Source organism: Rhinatrema bivittatum, chromosome 2, assembly GCF_901001135.1.
Source record: "Rhinatrema bivittatum chromosome 2, aRhiBiv1.1, whole genome shotgun sequence".
Taxonomy (NCBI): Eukaryota; Metazoa; Chordata; class Amphibia; order Gymnophiona; family Rhinatrematidae; genus Rhinatrema; species Rhinatrema bivittatum.
In genome coordinates this window covers 159,465,713-159,488,889 of record NC_042616.1, presented here as the reverse complement: position 1 = coordinate 159,488,889, position 23,177 = coordinate 159,465,713, and the positions used below count along the sequence as shown (strand labels likewise).

Sequence of the window (23,177 nt, the reverse complement as noted above, 5' to 3'; positions counted from 1 at the left end):
TATCACATATGACTATCTTATTCTTTGATGTCAGAAATTCAGAGCTTCCACCACTGAGCAGTGATATCAAAGCATGCAGGAAAGGCCTAGAGATCCAAGGCAAACACACTGTACACACAATGTCTTTATACTTCAAAAACACATAATGGAAAAAAAGCTCCCAAAAAGTAGATTTATATTTTATGCCTGGAAGCTCAACCCCAACTTTTTTATGTGCTTGCTTCTTCAAGTGGACCCATGAGGAAATATATGTGCTAAATGTTGGACATGCAACCCTGTGTCCATAAGGAGTGCAGGCATGGTTAACAAGTAAAAACTTGCATGTTACCAGAGAAATAAGCACAGATGGTCATAAGGGAGCCAACGGCTCAGGATACCCTCCAAGAGGGTTGCAGTCGCCATTTTGATTTTTAATTCAGGCTGTCCAGCTAGGAAGAGAAATTGTGGTAGTTAATGTATTTAAATAAAATGTTAAGAGAATGATGGTGGTCTAGAATGATTGAAATTACTCAGAGCAGGGATGGGAAAGGGATTTTGGCTGAATCAGAAATACCAAATGGTATTACCTGGCTTGGTCTATTTCTATCTGAAACTTCAGAAAGCAATGCAAAGACACACACACACACTTTTTTTTAAATATGTAAATCTACCCAGAGAACAAAATAACATCAGTCTAACTTCAGTTAGTCAGCCAGAGTGACTCACTGCTCTCTTGTTTATCAAATGTTGGTACCTAATCAAACCACATCACATTACCTCAACACCTTTTCAAGGTGAGTAACTGAACTGAACTTTTCAACCTTTTTTCTTAGGTATACACTGCTCCTAGCTTATTTCTAGCTTCTGGCTACTTTTTTTTTTTTTTTTTTAATACAAACACTCAGTTCTGCTTACTAGTTGCTTTATAGACTTTTAAAAATAAACACACCAACTACTGCTTACTAGCTGCCTTACTGACTGACCATTTAAAAATACAAACCGTCTAACTTGTTTATTCGCTGCCTTACAGTTAAAAGCACAAACACACTAAATAATATTCCCAAATAGTTAACTTTGCCCCAATACTTTTGAAAAAGACAATGTCCCAAGCAAAAACTTACTGATTCCTTTCAGCCACCAGCAAGGTGATCCTCTCCTCTCAGTGCTCCCACTGGAATGTCTCATCAATGTCTTACATTTAACTTGCCAATGCTTATGCATTATCCTATTTTCTTCTGATGGATCCTTCTTCCAATTTTTGAATGAAGATCTTTTGGCTAAAATAGCCTCTTTCACCTCACTTTTTAGCCATGCTGGCAATGTTTGACCTTCCTTCCACCTTTCTTAATGTGTGGAATACATCTGGACTGTGCTTCTAGGATGGTATTTTGTAACAATGTCCACACCTATAGCACAATTTTTACCTTTGTAGCTGCACCTTTCAATTTTTTTTTAACAATTTTTCTCATTTTATCACAGTTTCCCTTTTGAAAGTTTAGTACTAGAGCCATGGATTTACTTACTAACCCCCTTCCATTTATTAATTCAAATTTGATCATATTATGATCACTATTGCCAAGCGGCCCCATCACTGTTACCTCTCTCACAAAATCCTGTGCTCCACTGAGAATTATATCTAAAATTGTTCCCTCTCTCATCGGTTCTTGAACCAATTGCTCCACAAAACTGTAATTTATTCCGTCCAGGAATTTTATCTCTCTAGCATGTCCCGAAGATACATTTACCCAGTCAATATTGGGATAATTGAAATCTCCCATTATTACTGCACTACCAATTTGGTTAGCTTCCCTAATTTCTCTTAGCATTTCAATGTCCATTTCACCATCTTGGCCAACTGGACGGTAGTATACTATCACTATACTCTTCCCAACACACAACTGCCACTCTATTATGTTGTTGTTTAATGGCTCTCATTCGTCTCCTGAGCAGCCGTCTTCTTGTTCTTCTCTAATCTTTATCTTACTTGTTCCTATGTGAGCCCTCTCCCCAATACCTGTTCATTGTATTTTCCACTCTTTAATTATGATGTAAACCGATATGATGTCCCCACTAATATCGGTATAAAAATTTCTTCAAATAGATAAATAAATAAAGATTTGATTGTGCATTTGTCTCATGCAGGATCTTTATCCTGTTGGACTCTATGCCAACCTGGACATAAAGCTCAACTGTGCTACCAAGATGCTCCTCTCTGTCATTGCAATATAATTTGTACCCTGATATAGCACTATCCCATTTGTTATCCTCTTTCCACCATGTCTCTCAGATGCTAATAAAGTCTATGTCATCATTCACTGCTATCCACTCTAAAGGGTAGATTTTAAATGCCAGGCATGCGTAAATCCTGGGATTTACACTTGCTGGGCAAATTTTCAAATTGGCCTGGCCAAGCGTGTAATCCCTGGTATGCGAATAAGTGCTGGGCCCAGAGAAAGGGGCGGTCCATGGGGCGGGGAGATGCGGGGCTGGAGGCGACTGGTACCGGGGAAGTGCGCGCCGGCAGTTGTCCGGTGCATGCAAGCTGCTTCTGTTCTGGAGGAGCAGCAACTTACAAAATAAAAAAAAAAAGGTAAGGTAGATTAGATTTAGGGGGTGGGGAAGGAAGGGAAAGGAAGGTTAGGCAGGGGGTTAGGGAAGTTCCATCCCAGTACACTCCTTAATTGGAGCGAATTGGGAGAGAACCGGGAGAGGCCCAATCTTGTCATCGTGTGTACCTTTATAAAATTAGGCCCCCCTGCACATGCCACCCGCACATGCAGATTATAAAATCCAGTGCGCACCTTTTAAAATCTATCCCTAATTCTCCCATCTTACTTCTTAGACTGCTGTTATTAGCATACAAACATTTCAAAGTGTGCTTTTTGTTTGTATTTTCATTCTGCTTTTCAGCTGGCAGGGATACATTGGAATCTTTTAGCTCAGGTGAGTTTTTAATTTCAGGCACTTGGACTACTTTTCTTATTATTGGAACCTCTCTGTCGGGATGCCCCAACTCTAATGCTTCATTAGTATCCTTTGAAGATACCTCTCTCCGAATCATGCGCTGCTGAGCGACTGTCGGCTTTCCCCTTTGTTCGTTTAAGAGCTGCTCTATCTCCTTTTTAAAGGTTAGCGCCAGCAGCATGTTTCCACCCTGGTTAAGGTGGAGCCCATCCTTTTGGGAAAGACTCCCCTTTCCCCAAAAGATTCCCCAGTTCCTTACAAAAATGAATCCCTCTTCCTTGCACCATCGTCTCATCCACGCATTGAGACTCCGTAGCTCTGCCTACCTCTGGTGACCTGCGCGTGGAACAGGGAGCATTTCAGAGAATGCTACCCTGGAGGTTCTGGATTTCAGCTTTCTACCTATTTAATTTTATTTATTTATTTATTTTAAATTTTTATATACTGACATTCATCCAGGATATCACATCGGTTTACAGTGTAACACAAACAAACGCCAGGCATGGCGCAAATACCTAAGAGTTTAATTTGGCTTCCAGAACCTCTCTTCCACATTTTCCTATGTCGTTGGTGCCCACATGTACCACGACAGCCGGCTCCTCCCCAGCTCTGTCTATAATTCTATCTAGGTGACGCGTGAGGTCCGCCACCTTCGCACCAGGCAGGCAAGTTACCAGGCGATCCTCACGCCCACCAGCCACCCAGCTGTCTACATTCCTAATAATCGAATCACCAACTATGACAGCCGAACTAACCCTTCCCTCCTGGGCAGTAGCCCTGGGAGAGACATCCTCATTGCGAGAGGACAATGCACCACTTGAAGAGCAGGTCCTTGCTACAGGATCATTTCCTGCTGCACCAGGTTGATGCTCTCCAATCATGAGACCTTCTTCCTTCAAGGCAGCACCAGGGCTGCCAGTCTGAAGTTGGGAGTTGGCTACTATGTCCCTGAAGGTCCTCCAGGTCTGCCACTCTAACCTCCAGAGATCGGACTCGTTCTCTGAGAGCCAGGAGCTCTTTGCAGATAAAAAATCAAACATGTGACACTCAATGCAAAAGACTGGAAGGCCCCCCTCTTGCTGCTGGACTGCTGCCTTCATCTTAAATTTGTTCAGGTTATTATGGGAGTAGGACTGCATATAATTAAGGTCCTTTAAATGTATTAGTGTATTCACTATATATCTGGTAGTGATCTACAAGAGAATGATTAAACTCTTGATAAAGGTGTGGGGAATTTCAGAATTTAAGTTAAAAGGCTGATTAATTTTTTAATTTTTTTTTTAGTGTCACCTGCCTATAAATTAAAGGATGAGCTAGGGGTGGCAGGGTTGGGAAATACAAACACATACGGTAAATTTCTGTTACAATATGTGTTAATGTCCCATGAAGAAGCCGGTTATTCGGCAAAGTAAGGGCCCATTGTTGGGAATGTTAGAATATGTTTGAAAATATGGGAACATTTTATTGTGGAAATGTGGTACTATTTCATTGTGATTGATTATATGTGGTGATTTTGTGCTTTTAAAGCATTAATAAAATAGATTGTTGTCAGGTACATTTGTTGTTGGTGACATAATTCTTTCCTATTAGTTTTTTCTTTGTTATTTATCAGAGGGTGAGGCATCAATAATCATCAAATGTTCTCAGGTAGTGGACTGATAAAATTCATGTAGCAGCAAGTAGGAGGCACTGCTGCTTTAACAGGCTAAAGTGAGACAATTGGGAAATGCCATATCTTTTATTTCCACTTCAGCTTTCAAAGGTAAAAAATGGCATAGTGACCATATCTTAATTGCACACAATTATGCACTTAGATTTGCTTATTTACAGTCTTCTACAGATACATTTGATATACATTCTCACAATATGCCGAACCCATTATAATTATTCATTTCAGTAGGAAGCATTATACATACGCCATGCACTTGTGAGGCATCTGTAGCAAGCCTGGTCGTCAAAGCCCCGGTGCTATTCTTAGAATCATCAAACCAGCCAATCTCCTAAAATATTAAACACATTTCTTAAAGTCTAAAAAACATTCATTCATCTTTGTAGAATAAATTACAAAACACATGCAGAACTCTGTAAACTGTATAAGAAATCCAATACAGTATAACTGGGATTACAAACTGTGGATCTGGACCCAGTAATGAAGAGAGCCTGAAGACTTAGGAGTTTGTCAAAATAATTTTTGTCATTCACTCAGGAAAATCAGAGGCTTAAGCATGACAGCAATAGAATAATAGAGAGTGCTATAGAAGTTATTTATGGCATATAGAATCATGTTTACATTTTGTATATTTTATGAAGCTATATTTTGCACTGAGGCTCTTGTTACCTGTATATGGTCTAATTTTTGCATTTGAGTCTGATTGTATTTTTGTGTGTTTTTATATTTTAGGTTATACGTTATATGTTCTTCCCCAAGCCCTTTGCTGGATGAGTGGATAAAAAATGCAAGATATGAAAAGTACTTTTTGCTTTTGAATTTGAAGATAATTTATTTTGTAATAATTCCTGTGATTTTGTGCAAACTCAAACATAAGTTCATTCTAGAATCCTACTGGAACCCGCTGATACATGTAGCGCATACTTCAGGGTTTGGATGAGACATTACCTGATAACTCTGACTTTACAGTGAAGAACAGCCCAGCCAACCTCATGATATGAAATGTTGCATGGGTACTGACAGAGAAAAATATCATATTCTTTTTCTCTAAATATATGTCTGATTCCTTATCCTAGTGCCAGAGGGATATTGCGTTTAGTGGAAACGCAAAATATGGTATAAATTATGATCTTGATGAGGTATAAACTCAAACAAAACAGAAATACCAAAGTTGGATCATAAAGCTCCACACATGATAGCAAAAGAATTGGCAAACTAGGTCAGCAGAAGGTCCAACTATCCCAGTATTCTGTCTCTGAAACTGGTAAGCAGCAGGTGATCAGAGGAAGAATATAAAAAATAAAGTGAACATAGAGTTGTCCGTCTGATGTCATTGCCTTCCACTTTCTAGAAGCCATGATTAAGAGATGCATTGAACCCACGGTGACACCCTTGGAATTTATGTCAAATAACCTAGGACTAGATCGCCTTTCATAAATTCAGATCACTGTGTTTATCCTACTGTTCAGTCTCACAGCTTTCTATCATCTGGGAATGCCAGCAAGCCATCAACAGGAAAAAGCAACAAACATTGGAGAAGCTCCAACTGCTTTATGTCAATTGCTCAAGATTTTATAACATTGTCTGAAATTAAAAAAAAAAATCACAAATGATACCATTTTGTAAACAGCACACTGTAAAACTGTTACTTCATGATTGTCTCCCTGTGGTTACTTATACAATAAGACCGAATTTTAAATCAGCCACGTGCGCAAATATTGTCACACGTGTGGCCGGGCCCTGCACGCGCCGCACACATTTTCAAAAGGGCCTGGCCATGCGTGTGCGTGACAATATGCGCATAATTGCGGGGCCCTGAAAAGGGGGTGGGCCGGAGGGTTCAGGAGCTGAAGTAAATTGAAAAACAAAGAAAAAAACCCCAAAAAGGTAGGCTTTGGGGGTGGGGAGAGGAGGGGGAGGGGGAGGGGTTTAGGTAGGTGGATAGGGAAGTTCTCTCTCAGTCCGCTCCTGGGACTGGGAGGGACTGGGAGGGAACAGGGGAAGGCCTGATTTCGTTGCTCCACATACTTTAACAAAATTAGGACCCCCTGTGCGTGCCAGCATGCGCATGTTGTAAAATTAGTGCATCCGGGAAGCACGCGCACATGCTGAGAATTACATATCTAAACAGCCAAACAAATCAAGAAATACAATTCTGCACCCCTGAATTATATATAGACTATCCTTGAGGCTACTGGTTAAAAATCCAAGTTTTAACCTTTTTGTGAAAGGAAAAATAATTTCTCTCCATCCTGACATCAACAGGGAGTCTGTTCCATAGGGTTGGCGCCACCATGGAAAATGCTCTTGCAAGTAATTGCATCCACATCTTTACTTTAAAGGAAGAATCAATCTGGACTTATGCCGTATAGAGCACAGCAGACTTGCTCATCCTTAGTTATAATCAGTGGCCCTTGCTTTCTGTGATTATGTGGGCAAGGGAGGAATCACATATTTAGCTTCTTGATGCATATTTTACAATCTTCCACAGAATCTACATTCCTGAAAGCTTTCACACCTCTTAATTCAATCTTTTGAAGAACATTTCAGAATGACTGCCTGCCTTCAGTCTCGGTTCTCTATCTGCTCCTGATCCAGTCCTTCCCTTTGCAGTCTGCCTGCAGGGAACCTTCCTCTGTTGTTCCCCCCACCTCTCTTCCTCCTGTCCTGAAGTGAAGGTGGGGAGGCAAAGTTGGAGTGCACAGAGAAAACAGAATGTCTGATTCCTCATGGGTCGATCCAGTAAGGGCAGGTAGGAAGAGCTGCGTTAGTGCCGGGCGCACCCGCGGTTGCCGCACGCACAGTCCGGCTCACCTACTGCTCGATCCTGTACTATAATCTCATGCAAATGTAAGCAGTGTCCAAGAAGTGTTAGGCGAAGCGTTAGGCCCGCGCAACCCATTTTACTGTATAGGCGCTTAATACAGCACCTATACAGTATCCTGGGTGCGCTAGTACCTGTCATTTGAAATGTCATGCACCAGGAAGTGGATCCCAACTTTAACCCATGAAAACCTAAAAACCGAAAATCCCCTCCTCCCGAAGTGGCTCGACATGTGCCAACTTACCTTTTGTTGCTTTTCAGCCCCTTCCCTTCTCTGCCGCCCTCCGGAGGGGGCAGCCGGCGGCGAAAGCGGCTCGCAGCGGTCCTCCCCGCGCAGGTCCCGGTTCTCCTGGCTCGGCAACAGCAGTACAACAGCTAGGGCTCCATCCACCCCAATCCTTCCTTCCTTCCTGGCTCGGCCAAATTGTAAGCGGCTTGCAGCATTCCTCCCCCCCCCCCCCCCCCCGCGCAGGTCCCGGTTCTCCTGGCTCGGCGTGAGGTGAAAGCCCACTGTTCTGGGCCCTCTCCGGCATGAGCGGTGTCACGGCGTGTGTCACGCGCGCCCGTCTATATGCTTTCATTGGCCGGAACGCCCAAATCGACGGGCGCTCCGGCCAATGAAAGCACGCCCATCTATGTGCTTTCATTGGCCGGAGCGCCCGTCAATTTGGGCGCTCCGGCCAATGAAAGCACATAGACAGGCGTGCGTGACGCTCCTGCACAAAACCATCAACAACAAAAAACTCGAATGGCTAAAGGACACCCTCCACCATCATGACTCCCAGAGAAATCTCTGGTCCCAAAACACCGGCCTGCTTTCCAGCCCTCACACAAAAGTAGCTCACCTCACTACAACCAGAGAACACACCATTTCAGTAGCGGGCCCCTCCCTATGGAACAAGCTGCCCACCCAACTAAGACTGGAACCCTCTACCCAGTCATTAAAAAACCCCCTGAAAACCTGGTTATTCCAAAAAGCCTACCAACATACAACCTAATTCACCACACCCAAGCCCCTCACACCGCCCCTCCCCCTCCCATAACACATCTAATTAAACTTTCCTCCCATGCCACCCCCACAACCCCCCCCAGCTTCCCTCCCTCCCCGCCATCCCCTGCCCAGTTCCCTCCCCACCTCCCCCCCTCACACTAGCTCCGTCCCCTCAATAATTATATAAGGCTTAATGTTATCTTACACCAGTTACAATTGTTATCAAGTTATAATGTTTCAATGTTACAATGTATCAATAATAAGACACCTTAGTCTTACTATTCCACTAGTTATATTGTAATCCGATGTGATATACTCCAATGAATGACGGTATATAAAAACAAATAAATAATTAAATAAAAAATAAAATAATTAGCAGGTGTAAAAATACACGAGTAAATTGGAAAATTTACACAAGTAAGTATCTTTTAAAACTGCAACTTACACGCATAATTGTCCCAGCCCAGGAATGCTCTTAGACCAGTCCTTTTTTATAATTGTATATTTGTGCATAAAAATGAAAATATATGTGTATTTTGAACTTTTATAAACTACAGAACACATAAGTAGGGGACACTTATGCATGTATATGTTAATTTTTAGATGCATACTATTTTGAAATTTCATCTTTATGTTTCTACCTGATAATCTAATGGAAAGCAAACCACACTCAAAGTTAAATTCAACAGAGAGGGGAGTGTAGAAAAATAGCCCTTAAAACTTCATAATGTTCATAATTTTTATTCAAAATGAAACTCCTGAATCTTTAAAAATGGTCATATGCCCAAACTGGCGGGAATATAATTTAGCTTGTATATTATGCCACATATATGATTGGGTTCACGGGACAAATTTCTGCACCCCCTACCAGTTTCTCTGTGAATGGCTACAGCTGTTCCGGCCCGTTAACCTTATCCAAGTCCTAGGATCTTCTATCCCCAGCAGATATCAGAACGGCTTAATTCTACGAATGGGTCAACAGGCGTGGAGGCTTTTATGTAAAGTACAATGTGGTATGAGCACTGGGGTCACACCTCTCCTTACGTTCCTTGGGAATCCGACATTCCCCGGTGGGATAGGTTCACTGGTATTCCTTAAATGGGCTGAACTGGGATTGACAAGTGTTTACCAATTTTTAGATTTGGAGCAGGGCAGGGTCAAGAGTTTCCAAGACTTGAGGGAGATATATGGGCTGGACAATAAGGAGTTCTTTGGTTACTTGCAAGCTAGACACTACATCCAATCTCTACAGTTAACTTTACAAGATTTACAGAAATCCGGGGACTTGAGGAATGTTTTTGCTCTGTGGGGCCATAAATATAACTCTTGTGCCACTTTCTCTAAAACCCTTCGCAGCTTACAGGGAAAATGGCAGAAACAAGCAAATATATACTTAACTATGGAAGAGATTGTCCGTGTCTTAAAGGGTTGTTATACAGTGTCTGAAAATGTGACCCTGAAAGAAGTGGGTTTCAAGGTTCTATATTGTATGTATAGGTCACAAACGAGAATGTTCACTGCAAAGCTCTGTTATTCTGCGTTATGTCTTAAATGTGGGACCGACAGAGGTTCCCCTTATCACTGTCTCTGGTCATGTGTAGCTATCAGCGAGAATTGGAATGACATATTGTTCATCATAGGTAAAGCTGTGGGCACTACAATCCAGAGGGATCCACGGACATGCTTGTTTCGGCTTTTTGAGGGACCTTTAGAGTCATTAACTGAGCTGGAAAAACTGTTTCTGAACAAAGCTCTCTTGACAGGCCTACAAGTCATACTGGTAGTCTGGATAACAGATGCAAGTCCACAGAAGTCCCACTGGAGGAACAGAATGGACATTTTGCTGCAGGTTGAATTTGATGGCTAGCACACAAACCCAATGCATGCAACACAGATGTGAAGAGATTTGGCGGAGATATTATGCACTTCTTCCCCAATCCAAGAAAGACCTGCTTATGCAACTGTGTCTTAAACAATACACAGCGTCGTCCCGCCAGCCAAGGTCGCCATCTTCAACATGAGGATATGTAGCATACTATGAAGGGGGAGGGTGGGGTGGGACTTTGAGATTTTTATGTTCATAGTTCTTTGTTCTTAACGAGTTTTTGTTGTATATGAGGTGTAACAGTTTTTTATACCTGTTCTTTTATATAGAAAACTCCAATAAAGAAATAATAAAAAAAAAAAAAAATGGTCATACACTCTGGGTTTGAAAAGTTCCCTGACATGGACACCATGTTTCGCCAAAGAGGCTGCATCAGGAGGGACAAAGCGGCTGCAGCTCATACACTATGAAAACCAGAATATAAAAATGGTACAATGTAAGGACATAAAATCAAGGGAATAGCAGCTAGTAATAGCAATAAATACCTTTCACAGAAGCCAACATTCAATTCCAGGAGCTCATACAGAAGATAAACCAACCATTGGATTTAAAGATGCTAAGATTGGCGCCAAAACCGGTTAAAGGAGGGCACATGATACAGAGATAGACCAATAAGAACAGAGAGAGTGATGTCACAGTTTAAAGCACTGACATACTGAGACAACAAGGCTACTGAGAGAGATAGGTGCAGCAATATCATATGCCCATAACTGATATAATCCCATCTTATACACTTGCATAAATGTATCTATACAAAATGTACCCATTTGATGTCTAAATTAAGACCATCGGGAGACAATGTCTGTAAAGTGAAAATCCACTTTTACTCTCTACGAAGTAGTTGTTCAGAAAAATTTCCACCCATTGAAGGTCGGGGGGGAGGGGGGTTAGAACGTCTGTAACAAAATATTTTAAATCCGAAAGGGAATGTGAGGCTGATATCCAATGTCCTACTAAGGATGCTTCTTCCCTCCATGTCTGAATGCATAAATGATGATCAATCATGCGTGTCTTGACTGAACGTGTGGACTTACCAACATATAGTTTCTGACAGGGGCAGATGACGACATAAATTACACCTGCAGAAAGACATGTTGTGGTGAAAAGAAGGGTATATTCCATATTAGTGGTTGGGTGTAGGAAAGATCTCGATGATAGCGAGTGTACACACACTGAACAGTGACCACATGAGTAATGACCCAGAGATGGAGAGGTTGAGGTTATAGGGCGTAACTCAGAATGTACAAGGCAATCAATCTCTCAAGTTTTCCCGCGATGAAAAGTGAAGCGTAACAGACCACTAAAGATATCATACAATGATAGAATCGCCAATGACATTTAATGATAGAGCTAATTTCCTTAGCATGCACAGAGTATGACAATATACAAATTAGCTGGTCCAAAGGTAAATGTGCTTGTGGTTGAAGAAGCAAGTCTCGATTAATATACAGTGCTCGTTTGAAGGCTTGCTTCAAAACTTTGCGGTAAATCATGCCATCATTTCTCTAGCCCTATTCACATTTTCCTCCCGGGACATGTATAACCGTCGTAACTGAAAGAACTGGCCAACCAGAATGTTGGCTCTAAGTGAATAGGGATGATAACTGTTAAAGTCTAACAAGGTGTCCCGATCAGTTTCTTTACGAAAAATCAAGGTGACAAATTCATCATGGGGTAGATTTTATAAATTTACGCAAGCGCGTACTTTTGTTCATGCACCAGGCGCGAACAAAAGTACGCTGGATTTTATAAAATATGCGCGTAGCTGCGCATATCTTATAAAATCCGGGGTCGGTGCGCGCATGGGGGTGCACATTTGTGCAACTTGCGCGCGCCGAGCCCGGCCTGTTCCCTCCAAGGCCGCTCCGAAATCGGAGCGGCCTCGGAGGGAACTTTCTTTCCACCCCCCCGCACCTTCCCCTCCCTTCCTCTACCTAACCCACCCCCCCGGCCCTATCTAAACCCCCCCCCCACCTTTGCTGGCAGATTTACGCCTGCTGAAAGCAGGCGTAAATCTGCGCGCGCCAGCAGGCTGCTGGCACGCCATCACCCGACCTGGGGGCTGGTCCGGAGGCCTCGAACCACCCCCTGACGCGCCCCCGACACACCCCCCCTGCCCCTTTTACGAAGCCCCGGGACTTATGCGCGTCCCGGGGCTGTGCGCGCGCCGGTGGCCTATGCAAAATAGGCGCGCCGGCGCCATCTTAAAAAATGGCGAGGGCCATCCATTGCTTCTACCATGTGATAGGGGTCGGCCAATGGCACCAATAGCCCCTGTCATGTGGTAAGGGCAAAGGGCCATCGGCGCCATTTTGTTTACTGGCAGCCAACAGGCCGAAAGCGGGAGATCACTCCCGGGACCCCCGCTGGACCACCAGGCACTTTACAAAAGATGGGGGGATCAGGAGGGTGGGGGATTCTAAATAATTCGATTTAAAGGATCGGGTGGGCTTTTTTTTTTCAGTTTGGGACAGCTGAAAAAAAGCATTCAGAACCCGATACCAGAAACGAGTCCGGTACCGATTCACCTCTCTAATTTTTTGCATATAGAAGCTGATATCTGGAAAAATAAGGAGTACCTCTAGGAAATATAAAAAGGATGTTTGCACTATTTCAATTCAAAGCAAAAGTGACATTTCCTGATTTTGTAAATTTGTTAATTTTTTATTCTCAGTTTTTTTTTAACACAGTTCCTATCAATTTCTCTCTCCCCTAGCACTTCACTACCTTTCTCCTTCCCGCAACTTCTGCGCTTACTGTCACCTGACCCCCATCCTCTCCTTTTTCCTTCACTGCTCCACCTCCCCCCTCCCTGTTATTTGTAATTTCCTCTTCCTCCTTTACAATGTTGATTGTGAACCGGCATGATATGTCCTATGAATGTCGGTATATTTTAAAAGCATTTAAATAAATAAATAAATAAATTTCGCAATTAAAAGTTTGTAATATATGTCTTAACTCGATTAATTGTTGATATTTGTACTTAGTATTTTTTTTTATTTGTATATAGTTTAAAAACGAACAATATGAATGTTTTTCAATTAAAAATGTGATTTTTTTTTTTTGCATAGTCAGAGGTGTGAATCTTAATGCAAAATTATGAAAATTTGCTACATAATTGCCACGGAATAGTGAAAAATCTGCCACAGGAAACAGAGGGCTCTGGCTATAATCATTACAATTAATTCTCATAAAAAACAAGCAAAATATACAGCATTACCTGTCTTAGCATGGCTTTAAATGCCAAGAGTCGAAGTCTCTTTGTAAGAATCTCTCCAGCTTTGCCAAATGTGAAGCCCTGTTGAAAAACAGTAATAAAGCTTTCAGGTAACGACTGCATAAAGCTATTATGTCTTGTTTGAAATAGCTATCTGATTTGTCCATGAACAGGTCAAATCATGGAATCTGTTGGAGCAGTTCAGTTGCTTTTTTTTTTTTTGGGGGGGGGGGGGGGGGGGGGGGAATCCGGTAGTTCCACATTTTCCCTTCCAGATCAATTGGAATCTGTGCTGGGATCTCAGCAGCATGAGCCTTTTATTCATAACTACATAGGGGACGTTTCCTCCGTTTTAGTAACTCCTCCTGTTCCTAGTCTGCTCACTGCAGCAACAGTCCTGAGGCGAGGTGCCATGCACAGGCCTCCTGCCAGTATCAGAGGCTCTAAATCTGACCACCAGGTGTCACCTTTAATAATGACCATGTTTGGGTACTTGCCAGGTTCTTGTGGCCTGGTTTGGCCACTGTTGGAAACAGGATACCGGGCTTGATGGACCCTTGGTCTGACCCAGCATGGCATGTTCTTATGTTCTTGTGAACCCTCCCTTCTATGGGCTTCAATTGCTGCCTCCACAGCATCCCTATCCCCCCGCCTACTCAGGGTTTGGAAGACCCAATCTTGGAATCAAACTGGGGATCTTGTGCATGGCAGTGCACAGCACTGTCACAGGGCCACTGGGCTGGCCCTCATTAGCTTTTTATTTTTTTTTTAGCTAGGACCATATGATATGTGGTTATATTGTCATGAATTATAGGTTTGGATTAACATTTTTTGCATCTGAAGCTAACCACCATTCCACCTTTCTGCTCCCATACCTCTTTGTCTAGTCTCCCTCACCTCATCGGTCTAAAATCAGGAATGCCGCTGGTGCTAGTCCTGGACCTAGCTGCTAGCAGTGGTAGTCAGTGAAGGAAATGGCAAGGGGCTTGTGAGCCAGGACATGCTCAAGCCGCCATGGTGGCTCTGCCCCCCCATAAGGGGTTTTCTTTTTAAAAGGAAACCCGCGCAGGAGGAAGGGACTTGGCAGCCTAGGATGAAGGTAGTATGCTCCGGCTCACAAACCCCCATGCTGATTCCAACAAGGACAGCTGCTGCTGCCGTTTGTTATCTCAGAAAATGGTGGCCCTCAAGAAGTGTACCCTGCGGTAGTTGCCTCAGACCTCCTTCCTCCAATCCAGACATGATGAGTTAGCCTGTCCAGAATGAATTAATCACCTAAATGCACTATAACATTTAGCATGAAACTCAGACTCAAAAGATCTGACAAAAATGCCTATTGCAGCTATGAAGACCAGGTCTCTAGATTTCTGATGGGCTGTTTTGATAGCAGGCTGCAAATCCATCCCATTAAATAGATTCTAACTTGACTTTTTATATATATATTATTTTATATATATATATATATATATATATATATTATTTATATATATAACTTTTAAATTCTGTTTTATAGCAATTAACACAAGTACATTCCACTATCAAACAAAGAGGAGCCTACCTGAAGGAAAAATGTGATAAAGGAAATGCCTCCAAGAGCTAAAAACAGCAGACAGAACATGTTGCTTTTCTCCCGCACCTGTGATTGTTCTGCAAATACCTATGAAAAGATTTGAGATTTTTCATGACATTAGCAAAACTGTAAATTTGTGTTTACTTCTCTGCAGCAGTCAAAAGGTTCTATTTTCATAGGGGTAAATACACATATACACCAACTTGATTCCTCTTGTATGCATAAAATATAGCAGTGCATGCAAAGGTGAGCAAACACATGAATGTTTATGAAAGATGACTAGATAAGGCTGAAGACTTGAAAACTGGTGCTACTGCTCACTGTTTTTAAGCTTATGCCAATTTCAGCAGTTTTTCTATATGTGCTGCCATGTCTCCATATATATGTGTGTGTACTCTTCTGCCACAAAAAAAAAAAAACAGTGGAAGACACGCTTCTGCAAATTGGCCCTCATATATTCCAAAAGAGAAAATTTTCTATCCCAAGAAATTCAGGAAAGATTTAAACCTCATAACCCAATGTGAAAGTAGAAAAGGACCATTGTAAGTAGACCCATTCGTTGCCTTGGAGGCACTAGTTCATCACTTTAAACAGGGGTTTGTGTCTGCAAAAATCTGAATCAAATATTTTTTTTCCTTTTTATACTAGTACAACAAAATGTCACTCAGCATAATGTTTTGCTTGAGACTGTATCAGGGATTCATAGCAAACTCCAAAGGCTGGAGATGTCCTTTAGCATCTTGTCTCCCAAAGGGGCCAAAAGGATGCTTCCAGCCATTGAAGTTTTGTTGTAAATCCCATGATCCAGTTACAAGTGAAATATGGATCCATGTGAACCCGAGTAACATGCGGTTTAAATTTTTCTTGAAATTTCTGGTATAGAATTTTTCTCTGTTTGAATAGGTTTTTTTCTTTCCTTCACTTGGACTGTTTTTGTAGGCATTTCTTCGTGCATTCTAAATCATGTTTATTATTACTCATGCACAAGTGTATTCAACTGAAAGAAAACCTGTTGGGCCAGTGCTCTCCATCCTATCTCATTTAAATGTTTCAGTAATGTAAATATCTAGTACATTAAATATCTGGTGGTTTTTCTGATATGTAGTTCCTTCAGACTGAATATTTTTGCCTCTTTTTTCTATATTGAAGTATCTAGCACAAAGCATTTCCTATCTAATATTTCACATCACTCTTAAGAGAAATTTTTGTTGCACTGGTCTGAATAGGTGGTTATGTAACACATTCATAACCCCCTTCCCCATCCCTGGCAGCTTCCTTTGATTGTGTGCAAAGAAGCTGGATGTGCAAGTTCAAAGCCAGATCAGATAATTTACTTAGGTGAATTAATATGAAAATATAAATCTTATCAGCTGCACACAGTAGAATTTATAACACAGATGTTCATAGACAATGCAAATAGAAACTTCCTTTTAGCGAAACATTTTTTAAAACTAAACATACAGAAATAAAGGTCAATAAACCAAAAATATACACATGGCGGTACCTTTTTATTGGACTAACTTAACGCATTTCGTGACTTGCTTTTGAGTGGTAACACGCCTTCCTCAATTCAAAACAAACTGAGCAGGATAAAGCTAAATATGATGCTGCCTGAATACACATGTGACTCACAGATTACATTGCAGTGGTGGTATGAAGGGGAAGGGGGGATTATTATAATGAATCAGTCCAGCCATTTGAAGAGAACTGGTGCATACTACCTTAAAGGATACTATAATTACATTAAACCTATGGCTTTAAATTGGCCTCTGTTGGAGGCCAGTATGATAAACTGCAAAGGTTTTCTGCAAAAGGGGTTTTCGCACAAAAAAGTGAAAAAATGCCAAGAAATAAACCAAAAATGCTAAACTGTAGACTTTTTGTGCCATCTTTTGAAAGAAAACCGCTTTTGTGAAAACATTTTGCAAAAATGCACGTCACAGTAATACATTTTCACTCAGAGCAGACAACTCATGAAAGACTGTTTATATTCCCCAGTAATGAGCTGCTGCAATGCAAATTCCTATAAAGCAGGGGAATTTTGAGACACCGGGGGGCATGAAAAACGCTTTGCGGGCCAGTTTTCGCAAAGCAAATAACTACACCTCAATGAGGTGTAGTTATTTTTTCATGATGGCCTGGAGCAGTGGTGGTTTACACATGGATTTAACAGGCGTCACAAGGCCTGTTTTCTTCATCTTTGCTAGTACCAATTCCTGGTACTCCTAGTAGACCCCCCTATATCCTGATCTCTGAGCTCCTCATGGGTGTAAATGTCAAAAACCAAGGGCCTCAGTAAGGCTCAGCACTCCAAGGAGCACCCCCTTGTCTGCCGAAATTGTAAAAAAACCGGAATCAGGTGCCCCCCTATGCCCCCACCCAAACTTTTCCCATAGCAGAGTTGGTCTTCTGGGAGCAGAAGCCAACCTCACTTGCTTCTGCTCTGCTGGTGCCATTTTCCAAAATGGTGCTGGCTGACCACTAGCGCTCCTTTATCACATGCTTGGAAGTCAGGATTGAGGGTCCACTAGAACCATCAGGGATTTGGTACTAGCAGAACGGGATAGGAGACAAGCTGCACAGCCCTTTGAAAACATGGCAACCCCCAACAGGGCCACTGGCAAGCAAAATGCAACACATAGAACATTTTGCAAAAAAATGTCCTACAAATGCAGATAAGCTCATTGGCATATGTAGCAAAATTCTGCTAAATGGCTGCTATCCCGTGATAGTACATCATCCTATTGGCTTTGCTGCTTACTCCCTATCTCCATTATCTTTAAAGAACAGAACCATGGTGCCTGAGTAAGCATACTTTCTGACAGCTGAAAAAGCAATTTTGTTCAGTAGACTTCATCAAAGGCTTTCTTTCCCTTGTGTCAGTGAAAGTCAGCAAGGGGCTCCTTATAAACTGCATGTTACATACCACTGGTGCCCATTCCCATTTTCCTTGGCTGGAGGATGAAATTATGGAGGCACACAGGAGGAACCGTGGATGAAGAAGGGACCACTATAGATGTCTCATCCTGAAGAACTGGTATAGTCTCAATACTTCAGCTAAGAGCTCTTTGCAATGTGTGTAGTGTGTTATGTGTTTTTGTGACACAGCTGAGATATTTAGATGTTAAACGTGTTTGTCTGCTAGGATAGTATTGTGTCGTCCTCTATTTTTAGGAGCCTATCTGTTGAAAGTGCCCTGTAACACACCATGAAGGGGCAACTCAGGACACCTTTTCATCCTTAAGAAATTGCCATATTGGTTCAGACTGAGGGTCCATAAAGCCCAGCATCCTGTTTCTAACAGTGGCCAATCCAGGTTACAAATACCTGGCAAGTACCCAAACATTAAATAGATTCCATGCTACTGATGCAGTAATAGCAGTGGCTATTCCCTAAGTCATCTTGATTAATATTTATTTATAACTTTTTTTATACCGAAGTTCAAATAACAGAGTTACTTATCATTCCGGTTTACATTACAACAAATAGCAAAATGAATAGCGGTTTCTACTCTGAAATGTATCCAAAACATTTTAAACCCAGCTATACTAACTGCCCTTCCCTACTATTGAATATAGCTGGCTATCTTAAAGTTAGCTGGCTAACTTTAGGCCAACTCTTTGACCCGACCAGACTTAGCTGGCTAAGGGAGCCAGATAACTCTGAATATTGGAGTTAGCCAGTAAATTTAGCCGGCTAACTCAACTCTTCCCAGTTATGCCCCGGGAATGCCCCTAACTTATAGGGTCATTTTCCAACTCATGTTATGGCGTTTTCACATGCATTAAGGCAATTTTGCATGTGAAACACATCTTAACGCATGGTGCGATGCTAATTTTTAAAAGGGGAGAGATTGGGGTAGAGTCGGGGGTGGGAATTTTGTAAAAGTGGGCTGGCTTTGCAAATTGTGAAGCCATAATGCATGATATTGTACAGTTTTAATGCTGAAAATAACTGCACCTTTTTCATTATAGTGTTAAGCTGCATGATGTAAAGTGATATGCCATAACACAAACTGTGATTTTTTTGCAAATTCTGTTTTGGGCATTTTTAGGCTGGGGAAGGGCCTGAGATGTAGGGGGGGGGAGAGAGGGAGAGGGAGAGGGAAAGAGCCTCTAGAGATAGCACCAGAGTAAGCAGCTATTTATGCTACTATAGGAGGCCCACCTAGTAACTCGAGGTGAGATTCAGGTAGTAGTGTAGGGGTTAGGGGCCACTTTGACATGCAGAGTGAGACGTACGAACAGAACAATGCACTCTTGTGAAGATTTGATGTCTTTCGGAGTGAGGAAACTCGCAAAACGATGAGATTTGTACAATGTTCTCTCAACCTAGCTTGATGTTACCCAGGTAGAGAGTCCATCAAGCTAGGTTGAGAGGACACTGTACAAATCTCATCGTTGTGTGAGTTTCCTCACTCCGAAAGACATCACATCTTCACAAGAGTGCACTGTTCTGTTCGTGCATCTCACTCTGCATGTCAAAGTGGCCCCTAGGCCCTACACTACTACCTAAACCTCACCTCGAGTTTCTAGGTGGGCCTCCTATAGAGGTATAAATACCTACCTAGTATAAGCATACTATGGCTAATCTCTCTCTCTCTTGCAGCTTAAAAAACATTTCAAAGTGTGATGTAGCCATATCACATGGCTTAACACAAATGAAAAAGGTGTAGTTAAAGCCATGCAATATGGTTTTGCAAATTGTGGAAGCCAGCCTACTTGGCCACAAACTCCTCCCCTTTTTCTGATTTGCATTGCACCATGCGTTATGGTGCTTAATGCATGCGAAAATGCCATATAGCACTTTGATAAAGGACCCCCCTTAGCTAACTACTACAAGGCCCTTATAGATAGTCTCTCTCTCTCTCATGGTTGCAGGTAGGAAATGCAATAATTGTGGTGTTAACACACTTTGTGGTAATACCTATGTGAAGTGCTAAGATAATGCTCATTGCAATAAACAGGCTATTACCATAGCACATGCCCCTCTTCCTATTGCATGTGATATTTTGATGAATCTAGCCATTAGTTGGCTAAATTCTAGTCAGCTTATTAGTTGGTTAGAATTTAGCCAGTTCAGTCCCTAAATATTAATTTATCCAGGTAACGTCTGAGTTAGATGGCTATATACTTTTGAATATGGACCTCATTATATTTAAATATTTATGGCCAGAACAGCTCTTCATCAAATACAGTGAAAGTAGAGATGGGTTCTACATATGTGTTTTGCTTGCATACAAAAGCTTCTGATAATGTTTGTCCTGTGATAAGATTTTTTTTTTATATGTGTGAAAGTAAACTTACTGTATGTGTCATGCTGGGTTAGACCAAGTGTCCATCAAGGCCAGCATCCTCTCTCTAACAGAGGCCAATCCATATCTCTAGGAAGTACCTGGCAGATCCCAAAAAGCAAATCCATTTCTTGTTGCCCACTCCCAGGGATAAGTGGTGACTTTCACCAAGTCTACCCTGACTAAAAATAGTTTATGGACATTTCCCCCCCAGGAACTTGTCCAAATAATTTTAAACTCAGCTATGCTAAGAGCCTTGACCACATCCTCCATCAACAAATTCCACAGCTTGATTGTATGGCTGCATGCAAAAATACTTTCTCCAATTTGTTTTAAATCTGCTACCAGTTAGTTTCATGGATTGTCCCCTACTCCTTGTACTGTTTGAAAGAGCCAATAACTATTCTCTATTTATCTGTTCAACTCGACTTATGATTTTGTAACTAATAGCATATCTCCTCTCAGTTTCCTCTTCTTCAAGCTAAACTTCCCTAACCTATTTAGCCTTAATTTATAAGCAAACCTTTCTCTCCCCTTTTACATTTTTGTTGTCTGTCTTTGTACCTTTTCTAGTTCCTTTTGAGATAGGGTAACAGGGGCTGCATGCAATATTCCAGGTGCAATCGCACTATATTTCTGTACAGTATATAGAAGTATTATGATATTCTATTCTCTCTTTCTAATTAATAACATAGTTTGCTGTTTTTAACCGCCACCACGCACTGAGCTGAGGATTTCAACCTATTGTTCACAATGACAACAAGATCCTTTTCTTGGCTGATGTCTCCTAATATTGAACCCAGCATTCTGTGCCTGTAGTTAGGATTATTTTTCCCTATGTTCATCACTTTGCACTCGTCCACATTAAAAGTAACCTGACATTTAGCTACCCAGTTCCCCAGTCTGGCAATCTCATTCTGCAGTTCCTCATAGTCTGCTTGATTTTTAATTACTTTGTGTCATTTACAAATTTGATCAGTTCGTTTATTACTCTCTTTTCCAAGTCATTAATGAATAAGTTAAACAACACTGGTGCTAGTACAGATCCCTAAGGCACTCCACTATTTACTCTCAGTTTATTATCTTTTAAACGTTACCTATTTACAGTAAGACATTGCCTCCTATCCCATGACTTTTTAGTTTCCTGATGAGTATCTTGTGAGGCACTTTATCAGATGTCTTCTGAAAATCCAAATATACTAAGTCAGCTGGCTCACATGCATGTTGAATGCTGCAGTTTTCCCTGCTGAATTCTATGGAGCTGTTGTGTATACGTTTTTCAGATACTATGAAAATGAGGCAGTGTGGCATTTTTGGCCTTTTGCCCTTAGTTCACACTGATGTCACAGCCTGCAGATGCTCAGTGCATTTTCCTAATCTCTGTCTATATGGGTCTGATGTCACTTGAACAACTTGGCATGTCCAAAAAGGGATAATCAGGTTCATGCACAGTGTAATAAGGTGGCTATTGAATTCCATGACTCAGAAATGGGTGGTCCACAGTGCTTCATTATATGCTCAATATCATCCAATTCACTGCTATTTGGCCTCCCACACAGCTTCGGCTCCTGCTTTGAATGTCAGCTTTCCCAAATAGTTGTAAATTGCATCTTTTATGTGGTATTTTACCTTGAGCCTTTTGGGGAAACGTGGGTTAAAAAAATTACATTTGATTTGATTCACTACTGTTTCTTTTCCGGCTTCTAATAGAATGAATCGACCTCCTAAATGCTTGAATATGTAGATTTTTAGTTTGTGGATGGGGGTGTGTAAGTCTGTATAACAGTGTAAGTTTCTGTATGTGTATCCAGGGGATCATGGGGTTCCAGCTGGGTGGGACTACTTCTATTTGAATTGTTTTTGTCTAAATACTTCAGAAAGGATATTTCTGTTTATCTTGGCTATAAAAATATGATTATTTTAGCAAACACTGCTTTTGTTTTGAGATAGTTTCCCAGGACTGCCTTTTGCTAAGCAGCAGCATACATTTTGGTCCCAGGCTGTAGGATGACACAATGGGTAGTCTTTCTGAAAAAGTAACCACCCATTCATTAATAGCCTTCCTACCAGGCCACAAAATAATACAAATATATTGCTAAAAGAATATAGAATTGTTTCACTTGCTATACAGTTCAGTTTGATAGAACATCTTTGCTTGATTATATCAGCAATCTTGAGTTCTAATGTGTGTGTCATCCAGAGAAACTGGTATGGAAAGTAACAGATTATAAGGATTTATCACAGAAGCACCTGAATTCTGCATTTGATGAGCTTGGGTACATTGCTGTAGCTATCAAGGGCTTTTTTCTAAACTGGCTCATTTTAAATCCCTAATCTCATTCTTTTTCTCCAGCACTCCTTTTTTTCCTCCGATTTAGTGGGATGGCATGATTAGAATTGTTGGTCTGGTGGATATCTATCAAATCAGGGGCATTCTTTATTCTGCAATGTGCCGGTATCAAGGCGGTATTATTCTAATTAGGGGTAGGGGGGAGTGTAGGGGGGGGGTTTGGGCAGAGTCATGTCCCAGCAGCGCTGTGGGCGGTAAGGTTTTTCACATTATCGCCGGCAGCACCGTGGGAAATAACTACAACTTTTCCCGTGGTGCTATGACGGCGATAGTGTGTGGCAGGACCGCACCGCGGTGGGTGAAACCGCACTGTTGCAATGCGGCTGTCTGAACACTATCACCCTGCCCCTTTTTTATAGCACCTTATCATTCTGCTATAAATATAGCAGAATGATGAATCTAGGGAAAATGTTGTTAACTGCAGTTTTAACACGT

At 41.6% G+C, this 23,177-nt stretch overlaps 1 protein-coding gene across 2 annotated transcripts in view; it reads right to left on the bottom strand.

Moving 5' to 3' along the window:
- The window catches only part of LOC115084224 (multidrug resistance protein 1-like), a 201,105-nt gene that overhangs the window by 33,789 nt on the left and 144,139 nt on the right, over nucleotides 1–23,177 (bottom strand). For both annotated transcript variants that reach the window (XM_029588806.1, XM_029588807.1), the window contains 3 exons: nucleotides 15,088–15,186; nucleotides 13,533–13,610; nucleotides 4,860–4,943 (listed from right to left, as the gene is read on the bottom strand). In XM_029588806.1, the coding sequence (XP_029444666.1) occupies nucleotides 4,860–4,943; nucleotides 13,533–13,610; nucleotides 15,088–15,186 (261 nt within the window). The remainder of the gene's footprint in view (nucleotides 1–4,859; nucleotides 4,944–13,532; nucleotides 13,611–15,087; nucleotides 15,187–23,177) is intronic.